The sequence below is a fragment of the Tenrec ecaudatus genome, chromosome 7 (assembly GCF_050624435.1).
Source record: "Tenrec ecaudatus isolate mTenEca1 chromosome 7, mTenEca1.hap1, whole genome shotgun sequence".
In the NCBI taxonomy this organism is placed as follows: Eukaryota; Metazoa; Chordata; class Mammalia; order Afrosoricida; family Tenrecidae; genus Tenrec; species Tenrec ecaudatus.
The window spans coordinates 89,952,936-89,971,176 of NC_134536.1; the positions used below are offsets into that span (position 1 = coordinate 89,952,936).

The following is an 18,241-nucleotide window of genomic DNA, read 5'->3' on the forward strand; positions in this document are numbered from 1 at the left end:
ATATGTTGCCTTCATATAGTATACTAATTATATAGTAGCATGCATATATATATATATATATATATATATAGAGAGAGAGAGAGAGAGAGAGAGAGAGAAACTTTTGTTATGCTGGTTTTAGATGACATCGTCTTTATAATCCAGCCTATCCATCAGGAATTTCTTCCAGTAACTACATAGGAGGCATAACGTTATTTAAGGCCAGTATAGCTTATTTCAAGTAAATGCGTCATTAGGAAGCGTTCAGATCCAATAGGGGGGAAAATGGAGATGATTATTCACCTTAAAAGCATTACCTTGATGTAACCTCTTCCTAAGTGGACTGTGCACGTCTAGAAGGCAAAGCGAGTCTGTGTCTTACAAACATGTAGGTCCCAACCACGTAACAAAAAAGTATAATGCAATAGCTAGCCTGTACGTAACTTGTTAAATTTCTATATTGAATTGTATTATAAAGAGCATGGCTTAGAATTTTCTAGAGCAATATTTATCATCTGGGGGTTTTTAGAGTTGGTTGCAGTGAATTCTCTTTTAAGCATGATTTTTTCATGACTGTCCCTAGGGACTACGTGATCTTAAAAAAAAAATCCTCAAGTTCACTGCCATCCAGTTGATTATGACTCAGAGAGCCCCTGGATGTGCCCCTAGGACGCATAGACTACTCTGCCACATTTCAGCGTTTGCCCTCTCGGAAGGCACAGACTGAAGCAGTGACCGCTCCTAATCTATTTGAATGGTTTTGTAAATTAGAAAAACTTGGACACCACTTCTTTATAATCCATTTATTAAATAAAGTTAGGCTATGTAAATTTAAATATGCCATATTTCAGTAATTAGTGTCTAACTAGAATCTGTAGTATGTAAAATGCATATGTGAGGGGCCTTCAAAAAATTCATGAATAAGTTCCATTATCCTTTCATTTCTTTTTACCATAATTTTTTAAGACCATGTATGAAATCAATAGGAAGCTTTCTCTAAGTATGTTTTTAAAATATGTGTACAGTGATTAGGTAAATAAGTAAGACAAATGGGTAGACAGGACAGACGGGGCCTAACTATCTAGAGAAAAAATGGGCCTCTACATCAATGAGTCTCAAAAATTAGCAAGTTAAAACAGTTGTTAATACTGTCAAACTTCCTGATCTCATCTCTGATCTGGGTCACTACCCAATCCTTTTGCAATAGGAAATTGTTCATCCTCCAATTGTTTACCCTTGTTTTCTTCACTATCCTTCTGTTAATTTCCAGCTCTATGACACATTGATTGGAGAGAGATGTCTGTATAATCTCTAAATATGTGCCATTTGGCTTGAAAAGAATGTGAATTTTTTGCATGTGGGTGGAAAGTTCTGAAAATATCTATCAAGTCAAGTCGTCCAATTGTGCTATTTAGATCTGTAACCTCCTTGTTTAGTTTCTTTCCCAATGATCTGTCTTTATCAGAGAGTGGTGTATTAAAGTCACCAACTATAATAGTTGAGCCTGTGATCTCTTTTTTTATCGAATTTCGCAGGTCTCGGGTGCATATATGTTTATTATGCTCACTGGTTCTTGGTCTATTATTCCCTTGAGCATTATATAGTGCCCCTCCTTGTCTCTTGTTATGGTCTGTATCTTGAGGTCAATTTGGTGAGATAATAATATTGCTACCCCTGCTTTTTTGCATTACCATTTGTTTGGTATATTTTTCTCCAGCCTTTAATTCTCAACCTGTTTTTGTCTGTAAGCTTGAGATGAGTCTCCTGGAGGCAGCAGATCAATGGGTGATGTTTCCTGGGCCATTCTGTTAGCCTCTGCCTTTTGATGCCTGAGTTCAGGCCATTGATAATCAGTGTTATGTCTATCAGTGGACTCTGTGATGTCATATTGTACGTTTTGTGATAGATATTTCCCTATCTACCTATCTTACCTGCTTGTTTTGTGTGTGTGCTTTATGTTTGCCTTCTTTCCACTATTGAGCTGATGCTATCCTGGGGCTGTCTCCTCTTTGTCGCCCTATGGGTGGAATTGTTCTATGTGATAGTCTCTTATTTGCCCTTGGTGAGTGTTGATCTTCTGCCCATACTGTGTCAGCAAGGATCTTTTGTAGGGCTGGGTTTGTTTTTATGTATTCTTTAAGGTTGTCCCTGTCTGGGAAGACTTTTGCTTGTCCATCTATCTTATTAGATAATTTAGGTGGGTAAAGTATTCTTGGCTTTGCGTTGTTTTCCTTCAATTTTTGGAATATGTTATTCCATTCCCTCCTCTTCTTTATTGTTTCCGCTAATAGATCTGAACATACTCTTATTGGGGTACCTTTATATGTGACTGTTTGTTTTTCCCTATCTGCTTTTATGATCTCCTTTTCCTCATAGTTTGGTAGTTTGACAGTTATGTGTCTTGGTGACTTCTTGGGATTCAGTCTGCCTGTTATTCTTTCAGCTTCTTGTATGGTTGCTTGATATTTATTTATTAAGCTGGGGAAGTTTTCCTCCTACGAATTCCCATGCTATTGTCTCTGTTGACTTCTTTGTTGAGTCTTGTTCAGGTAGTCCAATTATTCTTATATTGTTTCTTTTCATAGCATCTGACATCTCTCTCAAGTTTTCTTCAGCTTCTTTGATTGTCTTATTTGACTGTTTTTCCTGTTTGCTGAGGTCTGCTTGGTTGTCCTATAGGTCACTGGTGTGATTCTCTGCCTCCTCAAGCCTATTCGCAAGGTCTGTCAATTTGTCACTGGATTCTGTTATTTCATCCTGTAACTTGTATTTCCTTTTGTTGTGTTGCCTTTATCTCCTCTATCATTTCATCTTTTTTCTGAATTGCTTCCCTCATATCTTGTATGACTTTAAGCAGCATTTTGAAAATTTCTTTTTGTGGAAGGTCAATATCTGCTTCTATGCACATCGTTAGGTTTATGACTTCTTCCATCATTGTTTTCTGTTTTTCCTGCTTTTTCATTGAAGCTGTTAGAACTGGTTGTTGTTTACATGTTGTTTTAGAGGAGCCTGAAGCCATCTTTCTTAATCTAAGCTCTCTGGGCTCTATTTAGGGGATTTATATGAGTACTTCTATGAACTACCTGCCGGTAGCTGTTCTGGGGGGTCAGGCTTTCGCTATATCTGGTTTCACTCTTATCCTAACTGTCCAGAATTCTGTTACTTGGAATGTGTGTTGGATATTCATCTCATGTGACATTGATCGGATTGTTGTGGGCCCACGATGGCATCTCTTCCCTGGCCTATCTCTAAGTAGGCTTCACAGTTCTTGGAGCACCTCGGCTGTCCTGTGGTATTTTACTCTGCAGCTGTAGTGCTGAGGAGGGTGTGTGGGTATACCCTCCTTGGTGTAGAGCTCTGTAGCTGGCAGGGGAATTCCCGTAGATAGATCATCTTGGAGGTTGGGTGGATGTTCCCGCAGTAGCGTCGAGACCCATAAGTGGTGGTCCTGCGTTTCCCCCAGTCACTTGTAGGGCCTCAGAATTTAGGCAGGGGATGCCCTCACTTTGTGTAGGGGAGAACCCCCTGGTGCTTTGTGTGTGGGAGAGGACCGGCATGAATTCCTAGCTGCTTGTCAAGCCAATAAATGTGGGTAAGAGCTCCCCTAGTTGGGCCTTCAGAGTTGCCCTGGGCAGAGGGAAGTGGCCTGGTGGCCGCTAGTGTCTTGTGACAGGAAAGAGAGGAGAAAGAGGAAGACACAGACTGGGGCAATAATACCAAGCAAACTGACACCACTCACCCACGCACAATTAAAATACCCAGAGTAAACAAAGGTGAGAACGGTAAAAAATAAAAGAAAAGAACTAAAAAGGGGAACTAGATCTGTTGGGGTTGTGGTAGGAAATAGAGAAGAGCTTGAAGGAAAGAAGAAAAGAAGAAAACGTGTAAGAAGAGCGAAATGAAAGAAAAAAAAGAAAGGGAAGGAGGAGGAGAGAGAATTTTTTTAAATAGTTAAAGAAATAGCAGACCCTGTGCTGTCCTGTGTGCAGCACTGTCTTAGGGGGTCAGGCTGCCCACTGGGAGGACAGGGTTTCTAACCCTAACCCTAACCCTAACACCAGCAGTGGTATGTGCAAGCAATGAGAGGGAGCAGAGAGAATCATACAAGCAAAGAGAGAGAGAGAGACTAAAGACTGAAAGAGGAAAGAAATAAAAAGAGAATAAAGAGAAAGAAGGAAATAAACCCAACTGAGTTCACTAAGATTGGCTGTGATGGTAAAGAGGGAAGAGAGGGAGGAGGAAATAAAGAATAAAGAGATAGCTGATCCCTGATTGCTTGACTGTGGGGCCAGAGGGGTTTAGACCCTGCCCCCAAATGGCAGGTTGCTGTGCCCTTTAATGCCGGGATCCAGTGGTGCTGGGCAGAATTGCCCTAGTTGACGAGATTGCCTTAGAGGTCTGACAGGGGTTTCTTCAGCAGCGCAGCGCAGTGTAGGTGTTTGTCCCAGCTGCCTTGTGTGGTGTAGAGCACTCCCACGGAGGGCAGGCTGGAGTTCCTCCTGCTATTTGGGTTGATTTGCCCTAAGCAGAGGGTAGTGACCTGAAAGCCAGCAGTGGCATATGATAGGAGAGAGTGGGAGAGAAGAGAAAGGGGGGGAAAAAATAAGATATAAAAAGGAGGGATAAAGAAGAAAGAGAGAAAATAAAACCCCAACACAAACCTGAGCTCGTTGAGACTGAGTGCGGTGGGAAAGTTAGAAGGGCAGGTGAATATAGAGAGAAGAAGTAGAGTAGTAGGTAAGGGAATAACTGATACTTGATCACTTGTCCGTGAGGCTGGAGGATTTCCAACTCTTCCTCAAAGTAGCGGAGTGGTGTACCCGTTTGATGTAGGGTTCCACAGATGCTGTGTGGGATTACTTCAAAAGCAAGATCGCATCCCTGGCCAGGGGTCACTTGGGTGCTGGAGTTCGCTGGCGTACCTGCCTTGTGCTGTATATAGCACTGCAGCAGGGGCTGGGAGGGGGGCACTGGGGTGTTCCCACAGCCCCGTCTAGGGTCCCAGAATAGGCAGGGCCTCCCCAGCTGTGTGTAGAATCACTGAGAGGAAAGCTGGGCTTGTTGTCCTATCTAGTCTGCTGGTGCGTACTAGATCAGAGGATTTTATTTATTTTTCTTTTTTATCCCCCTGGCCAGCTAGAATAAAGTCAAATGAAATTGTCTCTCTCAGTCACTGGGCTGTTTAAAGCTGACACTTGCTGCAGTGGGTATTCATTATGCTTAAAGCCGCCAGGCTCTGTAGCTGCATGCTGGCATTCCTTAGTTAGGTTTCTTCTGATGCTGATTTATCTTAAGGGACTCCCCCACCCCCACCCCATGTGCTCCTTGGAGCTGAGTAACCATACTTGGGTTTGAGTTTTAAACCAATAATATATATTTCACTTTTTTTTTAATGCTTGTGATGTGCTCCAATTTGGGGGCTGTCAGGCTGACCCCCAGAGGGGGAGATCCAGCTTATCAGGGGGTTGTTTCCTTCTCGGGCAATTGGAACTAAATTTGCTCCCTGGACTCCCAACTTTCCACCCATTTTCTCCCATACTGCGATCTTCCTAAGGTAATAATATATTTTTTCTTCTACTCTAAATTATGGCTACACGCCACCACTCTCCTGGCTGTGAGCTCAAGGCAGCCAACCACGTGGAGAGCGCTGGAGTGGGGTTCCCTCGTGTCTGGGATTCTGTTCCTTCTCGGGCATCTCTCTGCAGAAATCGCTGCTCCTGGCAAGGGCACAGCCGGCGCCTGCAGGCTCGCCAAAGCTAGAGTGCTTTAAAGCGTTCTTGGTTTGCTTTGTGAGGGGAAATCCCACACAAAAGGGTTCAGGAGAAACCCTGGTACCCTAGTTCTAATTTCAGGACTCCACCTCCCCGTTTCCTTCGCCTTACTTCCCAATTTTCTTGTCTGGCAGCAGGAGCTCTGGACGGATGAGTCCTATCTGGTCGCCACTTTCTCTGTATTTTCTTAGTGACATTTTAAAACTGTTTTGGACCTATGAGGGGGCTTCAAAAAGTTTGTGGAAAAATTACATTATCTTTTAATGCTGTTTTTCCACAAATTTTTGAAGCACACATATATTTCTGGCAAATGGGAAACTAGAACATGTCCATTGTAAACACCTTAAAATGCAATATGAGATATAATAAACATCTTGTAGCTACATAACCAATCCCTTGAGAATGGAAGGGAATTCTTTAGGGACAAACGTGTTGATAAGATGGAAGCCTAGAGGTGTCCTTTCTCCAGGCCACCAAGTTCAGTGATGCAGGCCTGGGCTTTTCACAGCACAGGAAAGACGGACAACAGGACTTCCAACAGCCAGATCCCTAGTGAAGCAGTGAAATAAATCCAGCCGCCCCATGTGGGACCGAGATGTCTAGAAAGCTTGTCTGCCTTAAGTCGGTGTCTGAATAGAAAGTGGAAAAACTCCTCTTTTTGATCCCATGCTCTCACGGTTGTTCAGTAGAAAAGGTAACCTCCGCTGCTGTTTCTGTCTGTTCCTGAATTTGAACTGAAGCAGCCTGTCAGGGCTGGTCGTACTCACACAAAGTAAATAATAAAACCTGTAGTCCTGACTGATTCATTGATAACCTTGGCCTGTATAAGAAACACATGCACTTTACACAGCCCACAGAGCATCCCACAGACAAGATCCTACTAAGCCCTCACAGCACACAATTACACACCCCAAGCAATAATATTCCAGACATAACAAACACCAGGATCCGAGTCCTACTATACATATTGAATAATAGCATTAAAATAAAGATGCCTACAATGGTGAAAAATGCAAAATAAATGAGAGACTAGAACAAACTGTCAGAAACAGACTAGGCAAAATGATAGGAAAAGAAATAGTGTCCTGGAAATTAAATGTTCTGCAAATTAAAAACCTGAGTAAAATAATTAAACAGATAATAATACACAAATTAGGAGATAAGTCAGTTAGCTGTAAGATAAATTTAATGAACTTACCCAGCGTGAAATTAAAAAATAGAGAAATGGAGAATATTAAGAACTATGAGGTGATCTGGTATGTATTATGGAGCTCTTGTGACACTATCAACTAAGTGTTAGACTGCAGCCGTAATGTTGGTGGTTCAAACTCACCAGCTGCTCCATGAGAGAAAGACGAGGCTCTCCGCTCCTGTAAAGATTTACAGCTTTGGAAAACCCAGTATAGGGTGACCCTGAGTTGAAATCAACTTGGCAGCAGAAGGCTTTGTTTTCTAGCTTGTAGGTAGGAGCCCTGGTAGCATTGTCCAGAAAATGTTGAACTACTAACCAGAAAGCCAGTGGTTCAAACCCACGCCCTGGGAGAAAGATGGAGCTATCTGCTTCCATAAAGATTTGCCATCTCAGAAATCCTGTGTCAGGTTGCTGTGAGTTAGAATCACAGCAGTAGGTTTGGCTTTGGGTTTCAGTTAATATTTGTGTAATAATATTTATTTAAATATTTTTAAAGATAATGACAGCACTTTCTAGAAATGATCAAAGATCTAAATTCTCAGATTCCAGAAGCATAATGGGTCTTAAACAGGATAAAGAAGTGTGTCATGGTAGAACTTCCAAAAACACAAAAACTCAGAGATAAAAGGAGGGAAGGGGAGAGAGAAGTGTTTGTGTAAAATAATAAAATTATTGGGGAATTTGTGTATTTGTGAAGGTACTGGAAAATGTAGACATACCTCTGTTTTCATTCACTATGATATTGTAGGTTTAAGCAATTTTAGAGCAAAAATTAGACAAGATTGGATAAATCTTTAATATTCATATCTAGTAGAGTCATGTATCATCTAATTTGTTCCTAATTTATCAATTACTAATTACTATTTCTGTTTGCTATTAGTAATGTTTTAAGTGATTATTTAAAATATTACCTGGCTCTTTATAAAGTATGGGTGGGTGGAAAGGTAGTAACAGCCACAGTCCTGAACTCTCATTTTGGTATCAGGGGAGAGGAGAAAGGGGCTGGCTGCCCGGTGCTGAGTTAGCCAGCCTCCATCAAGCACTTCCCGTGTTGCAGGCAGTCATCCAGACACCGGACAGAGTCGGTAAATCGGCAGACATGGGTTTTGTTAATATTCTGTGGGACAGACAGACAGTAAGTAAGCAAATGGAACATTTAGAGAGAGTGATAAATTAGTGATGTGAAGAAAACTTGAAGAAAACAGCGGTGACGGGTGGAGGCCGCGGCTGCTAGTTTAGTTGGGGAACTTCCCTGAGAACTTGTTGCTTTGTGTTGAAAGCTGAAGAGAAGCCAACCAGGCAGAAATGCAACCTCCCCTCTGGGCAAAATGAACACATGAGCTTCCAGGCTCGAGGCTGAAGTGAGGAAATACAGATGAGAGCAGTAGAAGTCAAGGTCAGACCGTACTGGACAGAGTAGACCTGCTCCCTAGTGTTCCTGAGGCTGGGGGTCTTCAAGGAGCAGGCCTTTTTCTGCCAAGCAGCGGTGGATTCAGACTGCCAGCCTTTCAGTCAGCAGTGAAAGCTGGAGCGGCTGTGCCCAGGCCTCCCTCAGGCCTAAAATTCGACACTGCCACTCATTGCCTATTGCTACGGAGCATTCCTGTCGGCCTAAGCAAATAAGCAATATTTGCTGAAAGATGCTTCAACAGTCAAAAACATAAACACGGCGCTCTCCTGAAAAGAGATCTACAACTGATTACACACAGATTAAACAGTGCAATAATGTCTCAGCTGTGCTGCAGCTACAATGCTTCATAAATGAAATTGCTTTCTTTTTAAGACTCGATTTTAAATTGTAAGAAGTTGTCCTGGATGGATGGGTATTTTATTTTGAAACAAACAAAAGCAAGTGTATTGCCACGAGTTCAAGAAAGGCGTGCACCGTGAGGCGGTCCGTGGCCGTGCACTGTTGAGTCCTGGTTGCACACTTAGTGCCGCTCCATCAGCAGGTGGTTACACATCACAGACTCGCCCCTCAGAGCTCTCAACCCGATACTGGTTGTTTTCAACCTGCAAACAAACCAAGGGGCTAGCAAAACAGAGAGAAGTAAATACTAAGGCGCACTGAAATTCTGTGGGAGCCCAGAGGAAAGGACTAGCCGAAATTGCCTCATTCGAACTACGCATTTAAGGATGGAGTATGATGACGTCAAATAGCGAAAGGGGAACATGGCATTTCAAAATTTGGAGGGTAATGTGAAATGCATATATATCGAGAATTCATTTAATTGATGTATCTTTATGTGCCTAAGCATTTTTGTACTTATTTTGATACAAGGACAAGCAGAGTAAAATCCCTGCTTTCAAGTAAATTAATCCTGTGGGGGGGGGCCTTGAACTACTGACTTTTGCAGTTAGCAGCCCATTGCTTAACCCACCGTGCCACCAGGGTTCCTTAGCAGTGTCCTCATTAGCTTGTTCAAAGAATAGCAAGGTCTCTGTGGCTAGAATGGTAATGAAGAGGAGACAATTTGTCGCAGATGCAGTGAGCAGTCAGTAAGAGTCTATAGACACTGAAGGTAGGACTTTGAGTTGTATTTTGAGAGAGATGGAGGGGCCTGTCCAAGTGTCAAAGAGAAAAGCGGTATCAATTGACTCAATTCTTGCTACTGTAAGGAAAATAGACTGTTGGCTCTAAGGGTGGAAGGGAATGAAGGCACACTAGTTAGTAGGCAGCAGAATTACGGAATCCTCCAATTTGACTAGGATAAGCAGGAAAAGGTGGCAAATAGAGCTTTAAAAGGTAGGGAAAAGGTCTTTAATACTCTGCTGAATAAAATGTTTAGAACTGGTTCCCATAGGTTATGATTAGGGTCTGTTAATGATTCTGGGATATATCAATGATAAAATTAGAACGAAAATTTAGAAAAAGAGTTAGCAGATCAGATTATGATAGACTGGATGAAGAAGAGACTGTACAATACTTTATTGTGATTGTAACTAATTTCCTTTTGGCTATCTTTTTATTATAAAGAAAGAAAAAAACAGTTTGCTGGAAGATATCAAAAGACTGAAGCAAGACAAGCAAGCTCTTGAAGTAGACTTGGAAAAGATGAAGAAAGAGCGAGACCAAGCCAAGGATCAGATTGCTTATGCAACAGGTACCATATCCAATTTAAATGGTTTACCTTTATACTCTGAAACCATTCTAATCGTGAACAGAAATGGAAGACTGTTCCTTGAAATGAATTATAATCGTGGAAACATTTTTAAAACTCAGTCATTAACAAGTATGTGCATTTGATTGGTTTTGTCAGGAAATACCAAAGATAACTTTAAATTTGTAACATGAACTTAAGAATTTCATGTTCAGATGTTTACACACGTGTCTTCTATCCAGTAAGACTCTGACCTTCCTGGGGCAAGTGTACACTATTAAATTCTGTAAAGAACACTGAGATAACGATGACCTGGTTTCTGCTAGGAAAACCAGAGATGATTGAGACAGCAGTTCCTATGTGTTGAATAAAGGAGAAAAAATACAGACAAATGTGGGACAAAAATGAGGTGCTAAATAAAGGTTTCAAGAAAGGAATGGCATTTGATTTGGGCTTGACAGATGATAAGCTTATTAGAAAATGACCAAATGGAGAGGGGCTGCCCAGGTGTGTCCCACAGGCATGTGGAGTACACATGTAAGTCCGAGATTAGGATGGCCGAACACAAGGCGAGAAAGGTGGATCACGGGAAGCTTTGTTTTCCAAACTTAGGATCTTTACAGTCTAACGAGGAATTTGTCAGTGTAAGATAATGCGCAATAAAATCTATTCTTCACGATTTGTAAGAAAACAATATTTCCTTTCCTCATTTGTAAAACAGAATAATAATAATAGCATCCATCATTTAATTTGTTGTTTGATAAAATAATACAGTTGAAGCATTCACTAACATTTGTCATTACTTATTTTATAACTTTTTATTGTAAATTAAGTGGGGTTTACATTTCAAATCATCAACTTTGTATTCAGTGGCTTAAAATGCTTATCACCCACCTCCCCCACAGTTACCTTTCATTTGCACCTGATTGCCCTTCTCCTTGTGCACGCCTGTCCTCCCACTCGTCCTGAGTTAACACCCATCCACAGACTGGCCAATTACTTTTTCTTACTCGACTTGTCCTTCCCCCTTGGCAGTCTCCAAAGTCTGTTCCTTTGATATGAACGTCTTTATCCTGGTTTTATTTTTGCCCCCTTATAGCAGTGATCTCATATAATGTATCTTTTTTGTGATTGGCTAATTTCACCAACTTGATGATCTCCAGGTTCAACCATGCTGAGCGGTTTTGTCAATTGTTTGTTTTTTGGGTTTTTTTTGGCCATGTATAATATCTTTTTGAGTATTTTTAATAGAATAATAGGTTTTTGGGGTTTTATTATCTCTTGAATCAACAGTTGATTTCCCATGGAAAAAATTTACTTTTATCATGGAAATCAGTGGGAAAACTATAAAAAATTATTTAAGGCAACTTTGCTTTGAGTTTTGAAAATTTGAATTATGAGCACAATCTCATTTTTATTTCTTAATAAACTAGACATTGTATTGTGTACATAAGTTGTGATATGCCTTTTTTTTTCCATTTTGCTGCCATTAAGCCAGCTATTGGCTTTCATTTGGAACCTTATAATTTAGTTTTTTTCCATAGTTTGGAAAAATAGAACGGTTATTGAGTATCTTAATCTTATAGGTGAAAAATTATATGAAATAAAAATTATAGAAGAAACACACAAACAAGAAATTAGTCGTTTACAAAAAAGATTACAGTGGTATGCTGAAAATCAGGAACTCCTGGATAAAGATGTAGTGCGTCTTAAAGAAGCAAATGAAGAAATTGAGAAGCTCAAAATTGAGGTATGCCATTTCAAAATGCATTCTGTGGGTGAAGCACATTGTCCTCTACCGTCCATTTTGCATGGCCTCTGTGTCCCGGCATCGCTACTCTGAGTTTCACTGCTGGGAGCTGTGTGAGCCAGAGCTTGATGGTGGGACTGCTTGGTTTTTCTGGTCTCCAGAATGCTCTGCTCTTGAAAGGGTGTGATCTTACCACTTCTCGCACTCTTGCTTGCTCCATCAGCGGGAAATAATTTGAATTTGGCAGCATTGACAGGCTTATGTCTTACCCAAATTCTAGCCTTCTCAAAGTTATACTTAGAAAAGTAATTATAGTAGCTCGGGTGGGTTTGATTGCCTTTTGGATATAGTCTGTTTTAGATATATAATCTATTATAATGGAGAATAAATCCAAGCTTCTTAATACAACTTGTCAGGTTAGGTCCCCATGTGATCTGAGTTCTCGTTGCCTCTCCAGCCCCATGTGACAGCACATTCACCCAGAGACATACTCCTACAACTGCACCAGACTTCCCACTGATTGTGAGCGTGCCATCTCCTTGCACGTATTTTCTTGGCCTGGAACACTCTGGCCTAGGTTCTTACTGTGTTTCATTCCTTGTTCAGGTTCAAGCTAAAATTTCTACTCCCCAGAAAGATATTTCCTGACCACGTTACGTAGTGTAGCTGTCAACTTCACCCCCTCTGCCTCCTCTTATTTCTTCACTACAATCATCACTCTCTCAAGTTCTTTTGTTTGCTTATTGCTCTACTTATTAGCTTCTCAGCTGTCTTCCTCCAGGATAGCACAAATGCCATGGAAGCAGGGACCTAGTGTGTCTCATTTGCCCTCCATATCTTCAGCCTCATTGCCCTTTATAAGAAGTGCCTTGGGCTTGGATGGGGTGGGAGCTCAGTAACTGAGTGTTGAGGAATTGCTAATTAACCAGTGAACTAGCTTTATGCTGCTACCCACCTGTTTTTTTTTCTAGTGTTGTAGATCTGCTTCCTAGCCTGTTTTCTTTATTGACAGATTGAGAAACTGAAAACGGAATCTGGAAATCCATCTATTCAGCAGAAATTACGTTTAAAAGATAGAGCCGTTGATGCCAAAAAAATTCAGGATCTGGAAAGACAAGTATGTACTATGGATAAATTTTGATTAAGGTATTTTATAAGCAGTGTATCTTTATTGTCTCAGGTATTCCAATAAGATGTAGTCAGTGTGGAAATTCTTGTTTAAACTTGTGGATCTTCATAAATATACTGAATATATAGAATTTAAAGTAAAATTAATAAAGGAACAAAACTATCTTACTATACCTCTATATATAAAGAATTCTTTTTTTAGCTTGCCTATTTATTGATTGATGGATTGACTTTTGATTGTTTTATTAGGGGCTCATACAGCTCTTATCACAATTATACATACATTAATTGTGTAAAGCACATTTGTACATTCATTGCCCTCATCATTCTCAAAACATTTTCTCTCCACCTAAGGCCCTGGCATCAGCTCATTTTTCCCCTTCCCCTCTCCCTCTTCCCTCATGAACCCTGGATAATTTATAAATTATTATTTTGTCATATCTTGCCTTGTCCGATGTCTCCCATCGCTCACTTCTCTGCTGTCCGTCCCCCAGGGAGGAAGTCACATGTAGATCCTTGTGTAATCAGTTCCCCCTTTCCAACCCACCCTCTCTCCACCCTCCCAGTATCGTCACTCACACCACTAGTCCTAAAGGGATCATCTGCTCTGTATTGCCTGTGTTTCCAGTTCCTATCTGTACCAGTGTACATCCTCTGGTCTAGCCAAATTTGTAAGGTAAAATTGGGAACATGATAGTGGGGGAAGAAGCATTTAGGAAGTAAAGTTGTATGTTTCATCACACCCTGACTGGCTCGTCTCCTCCCCGAGACCCTTCCATAAGGGGATGCCCAGTGGCCTACAAATGGGCTTTGGCTATCCACTCCACACTGCCCCCTTCATTCACTGTGATAGGATTTTTTGTTCTGATGATGCCTAATACCTGATCCCTTCGACACCTCGTGATTGCACAGGCTGGTGTGCTTCTTCCATGTGGGCTTTGTTGTTTCTGAGCTAGATGGCCGCTTGTTTACCTTCAAGCCTTTAAGACCCCAGACGCTATCTCTTTTGATAGCCAGGCACCATCAGCTTGCTTTGCCACATTTGCTTATGCACCCATTTGTCTTCAACGATCATATCAGGGAGGTAAGCACACAATGATATGATTTTTTGTTCTTTGGTGCCTGATAACGGATCCCTTCGGCACCTCATGATCACACAGACTGGTGTGCTTCTTCCCTGTGGGCTTTGTTGCTTCTGAGCTACATGGCCACTTGTTTACCTTCAAGCCTCTGAGACCCCAGATGCTATATCTCTTGATAGCTGGCCACCATCAGCTTTCTTCACCACATTTACTTATTAACTCGCTTTGTCTTCAGCAGTTGTGTCAGGAAGGTGATCGTCATAGAATGCCAATTTAATAAAAGAAAGTATTCTTGCATTGAGGGAGTACTTGAGTGGAGGCCCAATGTCCTTCTGCTACCTTAATACTAAACCTCTAAATATATGCAGATAGATCTATTTCCCCATCCTCATATATAAATATATTTATATGTGTGCATGCCTGTATTTAGACCTCTATAAATGCCCTTTGCCTTCTAGATCTTTCCTCTATTTCCTTTGACTTTCCTCCTGTCCCACTATCATGCTCAGTCTTCATTTGGGTTTCAGTAATTCCTCTTGGTTATATTACTCTTGATCACACCCTACCAAACCTCCTAAATGCTCCTCACCACAGATTTGGATCACTTGTTTTTCCCTTGTCCCTGGGTTTGTTAACACCATTACCTTTCCCCCCACTTCCTCCTCTCCCTTGTCCCCCTGAAACTGTCAGTCCAGTTGTTTTCTCTTCCATATTTTTCATCCAGCCTATTTTATTCAGACAGACTTGTGGAGATATTAGCATACACAAAAATAAGACAGCAAAAACAAGCAACAATATACAACAAAACAACAACAAGCCAATGACCAAAAAACAAACAAACAAACAAAAACACACACAACAAGAAAGAAAAGCTTGTAGTGAGTTCAAGGACTGTTTGTTGGCCTTTAGGAGTGTTTTCCAGTCTAGTCTGTTGGGGCACCATGCCCTGGCCCCGAAGTCCTCCTTCAGAATTCCCTGGGGACCTCCCTGCTCCATTCCCTTGCTGTTCTGTTGCATGCCCTTAGTGTTTTACCTCAGTGTGGTGGGTTCATATCGGGCGCAATTCCCACACTGTGTCTCCGGTGTTGTCCCATGTAGGGCTATGGGTCAGTGAAGGACGTCATGTCTCATAGTGGGGCCGGCCATGTGGTCCTCTCTGTGGACTGACTGCTCTAGTAGGGAACATATTGTCCTGGTCGGCCAGGATGTGCTCCACAATCTCCTCCTCCCCCTCCATCTGCTTCCGTGTGCACCAATCAGATATGTCCCTCTCACAGAATTGCCAATTCAATGCCTTCCTTTGAAATAAATTCTTCTGGGGAGAGGAGCAGGTATTCATGTAGTAATTGGGATTGGGGCTGGTACCTCAGACCTCTCCACTGGCTCCCTTCTCCATGCCGGCATGTTGCATTCACATCTTGGAGCACTGGGTTGAAGTCTAGACCTTCTCCCTGTGGAGATATAAACCATATCCTCCCCTTTGCTAGGTAGTGCCCTGTGACCCCGCCACCCATTGCTTTATCATTATTATTATTATTATCCTTTCCCCACCTCCCTTTTAGTTTTCTACCATATGTATCCCTGTTTTTGGTGTGGTCCCTGCCATACTACCTGGTCCTCACCCCAGGAATGTTTGTATACAGTAGCTTTTTCCCTGGAATGTTTGCATACAGTAGGTTTTTCTCTATGCCCCTTTTGCATTTTTTTTAAAGGTTATCTCAGAGGACTCGTGTTGTACTTGTCCTTTTGTGCTTGGCTTACTTCACTTACCATGATTTCCTCCAGTTCTTCCCATGCAGCGATGTGCTTCAGACGTTCATCACTACTTTTTAGCGATGCGTAGTACTCCATTGTATGTATATACCACAGTTTTTTAATCCAATCGTCAGTTGATGGAAATTTGGGTTGTTTCCAACTCCTTGCAATTGTGAACTGTGCCTCAATGAACATTGGAGCACAGATGTCTGGTCTTGGTTTGTTTCTTGCCTCTTCTGGGTATATGCCCAGTAGGGGGATTGCTGGGTCCTTTGGTAACTAGATTTCCATCTGTTTCAGATATCGCCAGATTGATTTCCATAGTGTCTGTACATACCTACAGGTCCACCAGCAGTGGATGAGAGTTCCTGTCTCCCCACAGCCCCTCCAACACTTGTTGCTTTCTGATCTTTTGAATTGGGCTACCTTTGAGGGTATTAGGTGGTACCTCATTGTTTTAATTTGCATTTCTCTTATGGCTAACGATTGGGAACATTTTCACATATGCTTGTTGGCCATTCGGATTTCTGCCCCTGTGAAACTTCTACTGAGGTCCTTTGCCCACCTCCTCAGTGGGCATGTAGTTTTTTTCTTTTTGGAAGCTAACAGTATTATAGATTTTAGTAATAAGGCCTTTGTCTGATGTGTCATTGCTAAAGATGTTTTCCCCGTCCGTGAACTCTTATTATTCTCTTGAATAGAAGAATGTACATATAACCCCTTCCCTGGGGGAAGGACAACAGGAAAGTGGGTGAAGGGAGATGTTGGACAGTGTAAAACATGACAAAATAATAATTTATAAGTTATCGAGGACTCATGAGGGATGGGGGCGTGAAGGGAGGGAAAACATGAGTATCTGATACCAAGGGCTCAAGTAGAAGGCAAATGTTTTGAGAATAATGGCAACAAGTGTACAAATGTGCTTGACACAATGGATGGATGTATGGATTGTGATGATTTGTATGAGCCCCCAATAAAATGATTTTTTTAAGAAAAATATTAATTTCATAGCCAGTGACGCTAGGAAGACCTTTTCTTTAAAAAAAACAGTATAACGTATAAGGATAAAGGGATTTTTTAAATAGTTCTAGGGGGTATAGAATTTTAATGAATGTTTTCTCCTATTATTCAAACTTTTCTGTAAGGTAGCATTTGTATCCATAACTAAAGAATGAAAGGAAGAAAAAAAAAGGATTTTCATCTCTTCACAAGGGAGCATGATTCTATAGTCAAGTTATGACACCTAGAAATGCTACTGTTATGCCATCACAAACACCAACCTGTGAGGTCACCACTGAGCGCTTACCCTCGTTTTATGGGAAGAAGGAAAACTAATCCAAAGAAAATTGTTCCTTTGACAAGACCTGTTCTTACATTAAAAGGTACGATCTGGTAATTGCATTCAGTGACCAGGAAAGAACAGGCCAAAAGCGCTTGAGAGAGTTAGAGATACTTTGAAGTTAGGGTGGTCTACAGTTGATTGACTTTTCTTCGGTATTTTAAAGTTACATTAGTCAATGATTAGATCAGTCAAAACCATCCAGACTTGGTAGGCAGTAAAAGGCCAAAGGGACAGTCGTCCCCATTAGACCTTATTTATTATGTAAGAGAAATAATGAGAATCTGACCATGAGAGGGTAAAAATATAAAGCTCATTTAATAGTAAAGCTTAAAACTGATTCATACTGACCAGAAACATAACATTTATAAAAATCACCTCCCTTGTTTGTTAACATTCTCAGTAAATATTTAAACATTTATTGGTTTATCAGCTTTCATATGCCTAAATTATGATTCATCATTTAATAGGATTTTAAATAATTGATCTCATGTTGTGATACATACATGTGTGTTCCAGATTTTATAAATCCTGTTTCTGTATTTCTAGTCTAATTAATGTTATACTTTAAAGAATATTTTATTTGGGACTGATAATGGCAACAAATGTATATATGTGTTTGACACAGTAGATGTATGTATGGATTGTGGTAAGAATTGTACGAGCCCCAATAAAATGATTTAAAAAGATTTTTTTAAAGAATATTTTATAATCAAATTATTGTTCAATGGTTTTATAATAATATTGAACCATTTTCTAAAGTAGTAGAATAATTATATAATTATCCCCTTAATTAAATATAAATGAACATTTTCAAATGAATATAAGTGTAAAAATTTTTTAATGTATTTATTTTTAAAATCTAGTTCTCTTTAATATTTGTGTTTGTGTATGTGCATACTTAATGTGCTAAAAGCTAACTCGTAAATAGAATTTTAATACCAGAGCAAGTTTTCATATAGTTATAGATAAAATAAATAGTGTATGGATATATTCCAATTTATGGCATAACTGTGAATATGCAGGAAATCTTATGAATATGCAGACAGTCTTCTTGAATGGAAATATAGACCCTCCCTGGGTTATAAACATCGTGCCTGCTCTTTGAAATTATTCAGCTGTCATTCTCTCTGCTCACTGCCAC

The 18,241-nt window shown here is 40.6% G+C and overlaps 1 protein-coding gene across 1 annotated transcript in view; it reads left to right on the forward strand.

Moving 5' to 3' along the window:
- Nucleotides 1-18,241, forward strand: part of CEP162 (centrosomal protein 162) — a 77,622-nt gene that overhangs the window by 36,535 nt on the left and 22,846 nt on the right. The window contains exons 19-21 of the mRNA XM_075554816.1: nucleotides 9,920-10,046; nucleotides 11,630-11,793; nucleotides 12,806-12,910. Of these exons, the coding sequence (XP_075410931.1) occupies nucleotides 9,920-10,046; nucleotides 11,630-11,793; nucleotides 12,806-12,910 (396 nt within the window). The remainder of the gene's footprint in view (nucleotides 1-9,919; nucleotides 10,047-11,629; nucleotides 11,794-12,805; nucleotides 12,911-18,241) is intronic.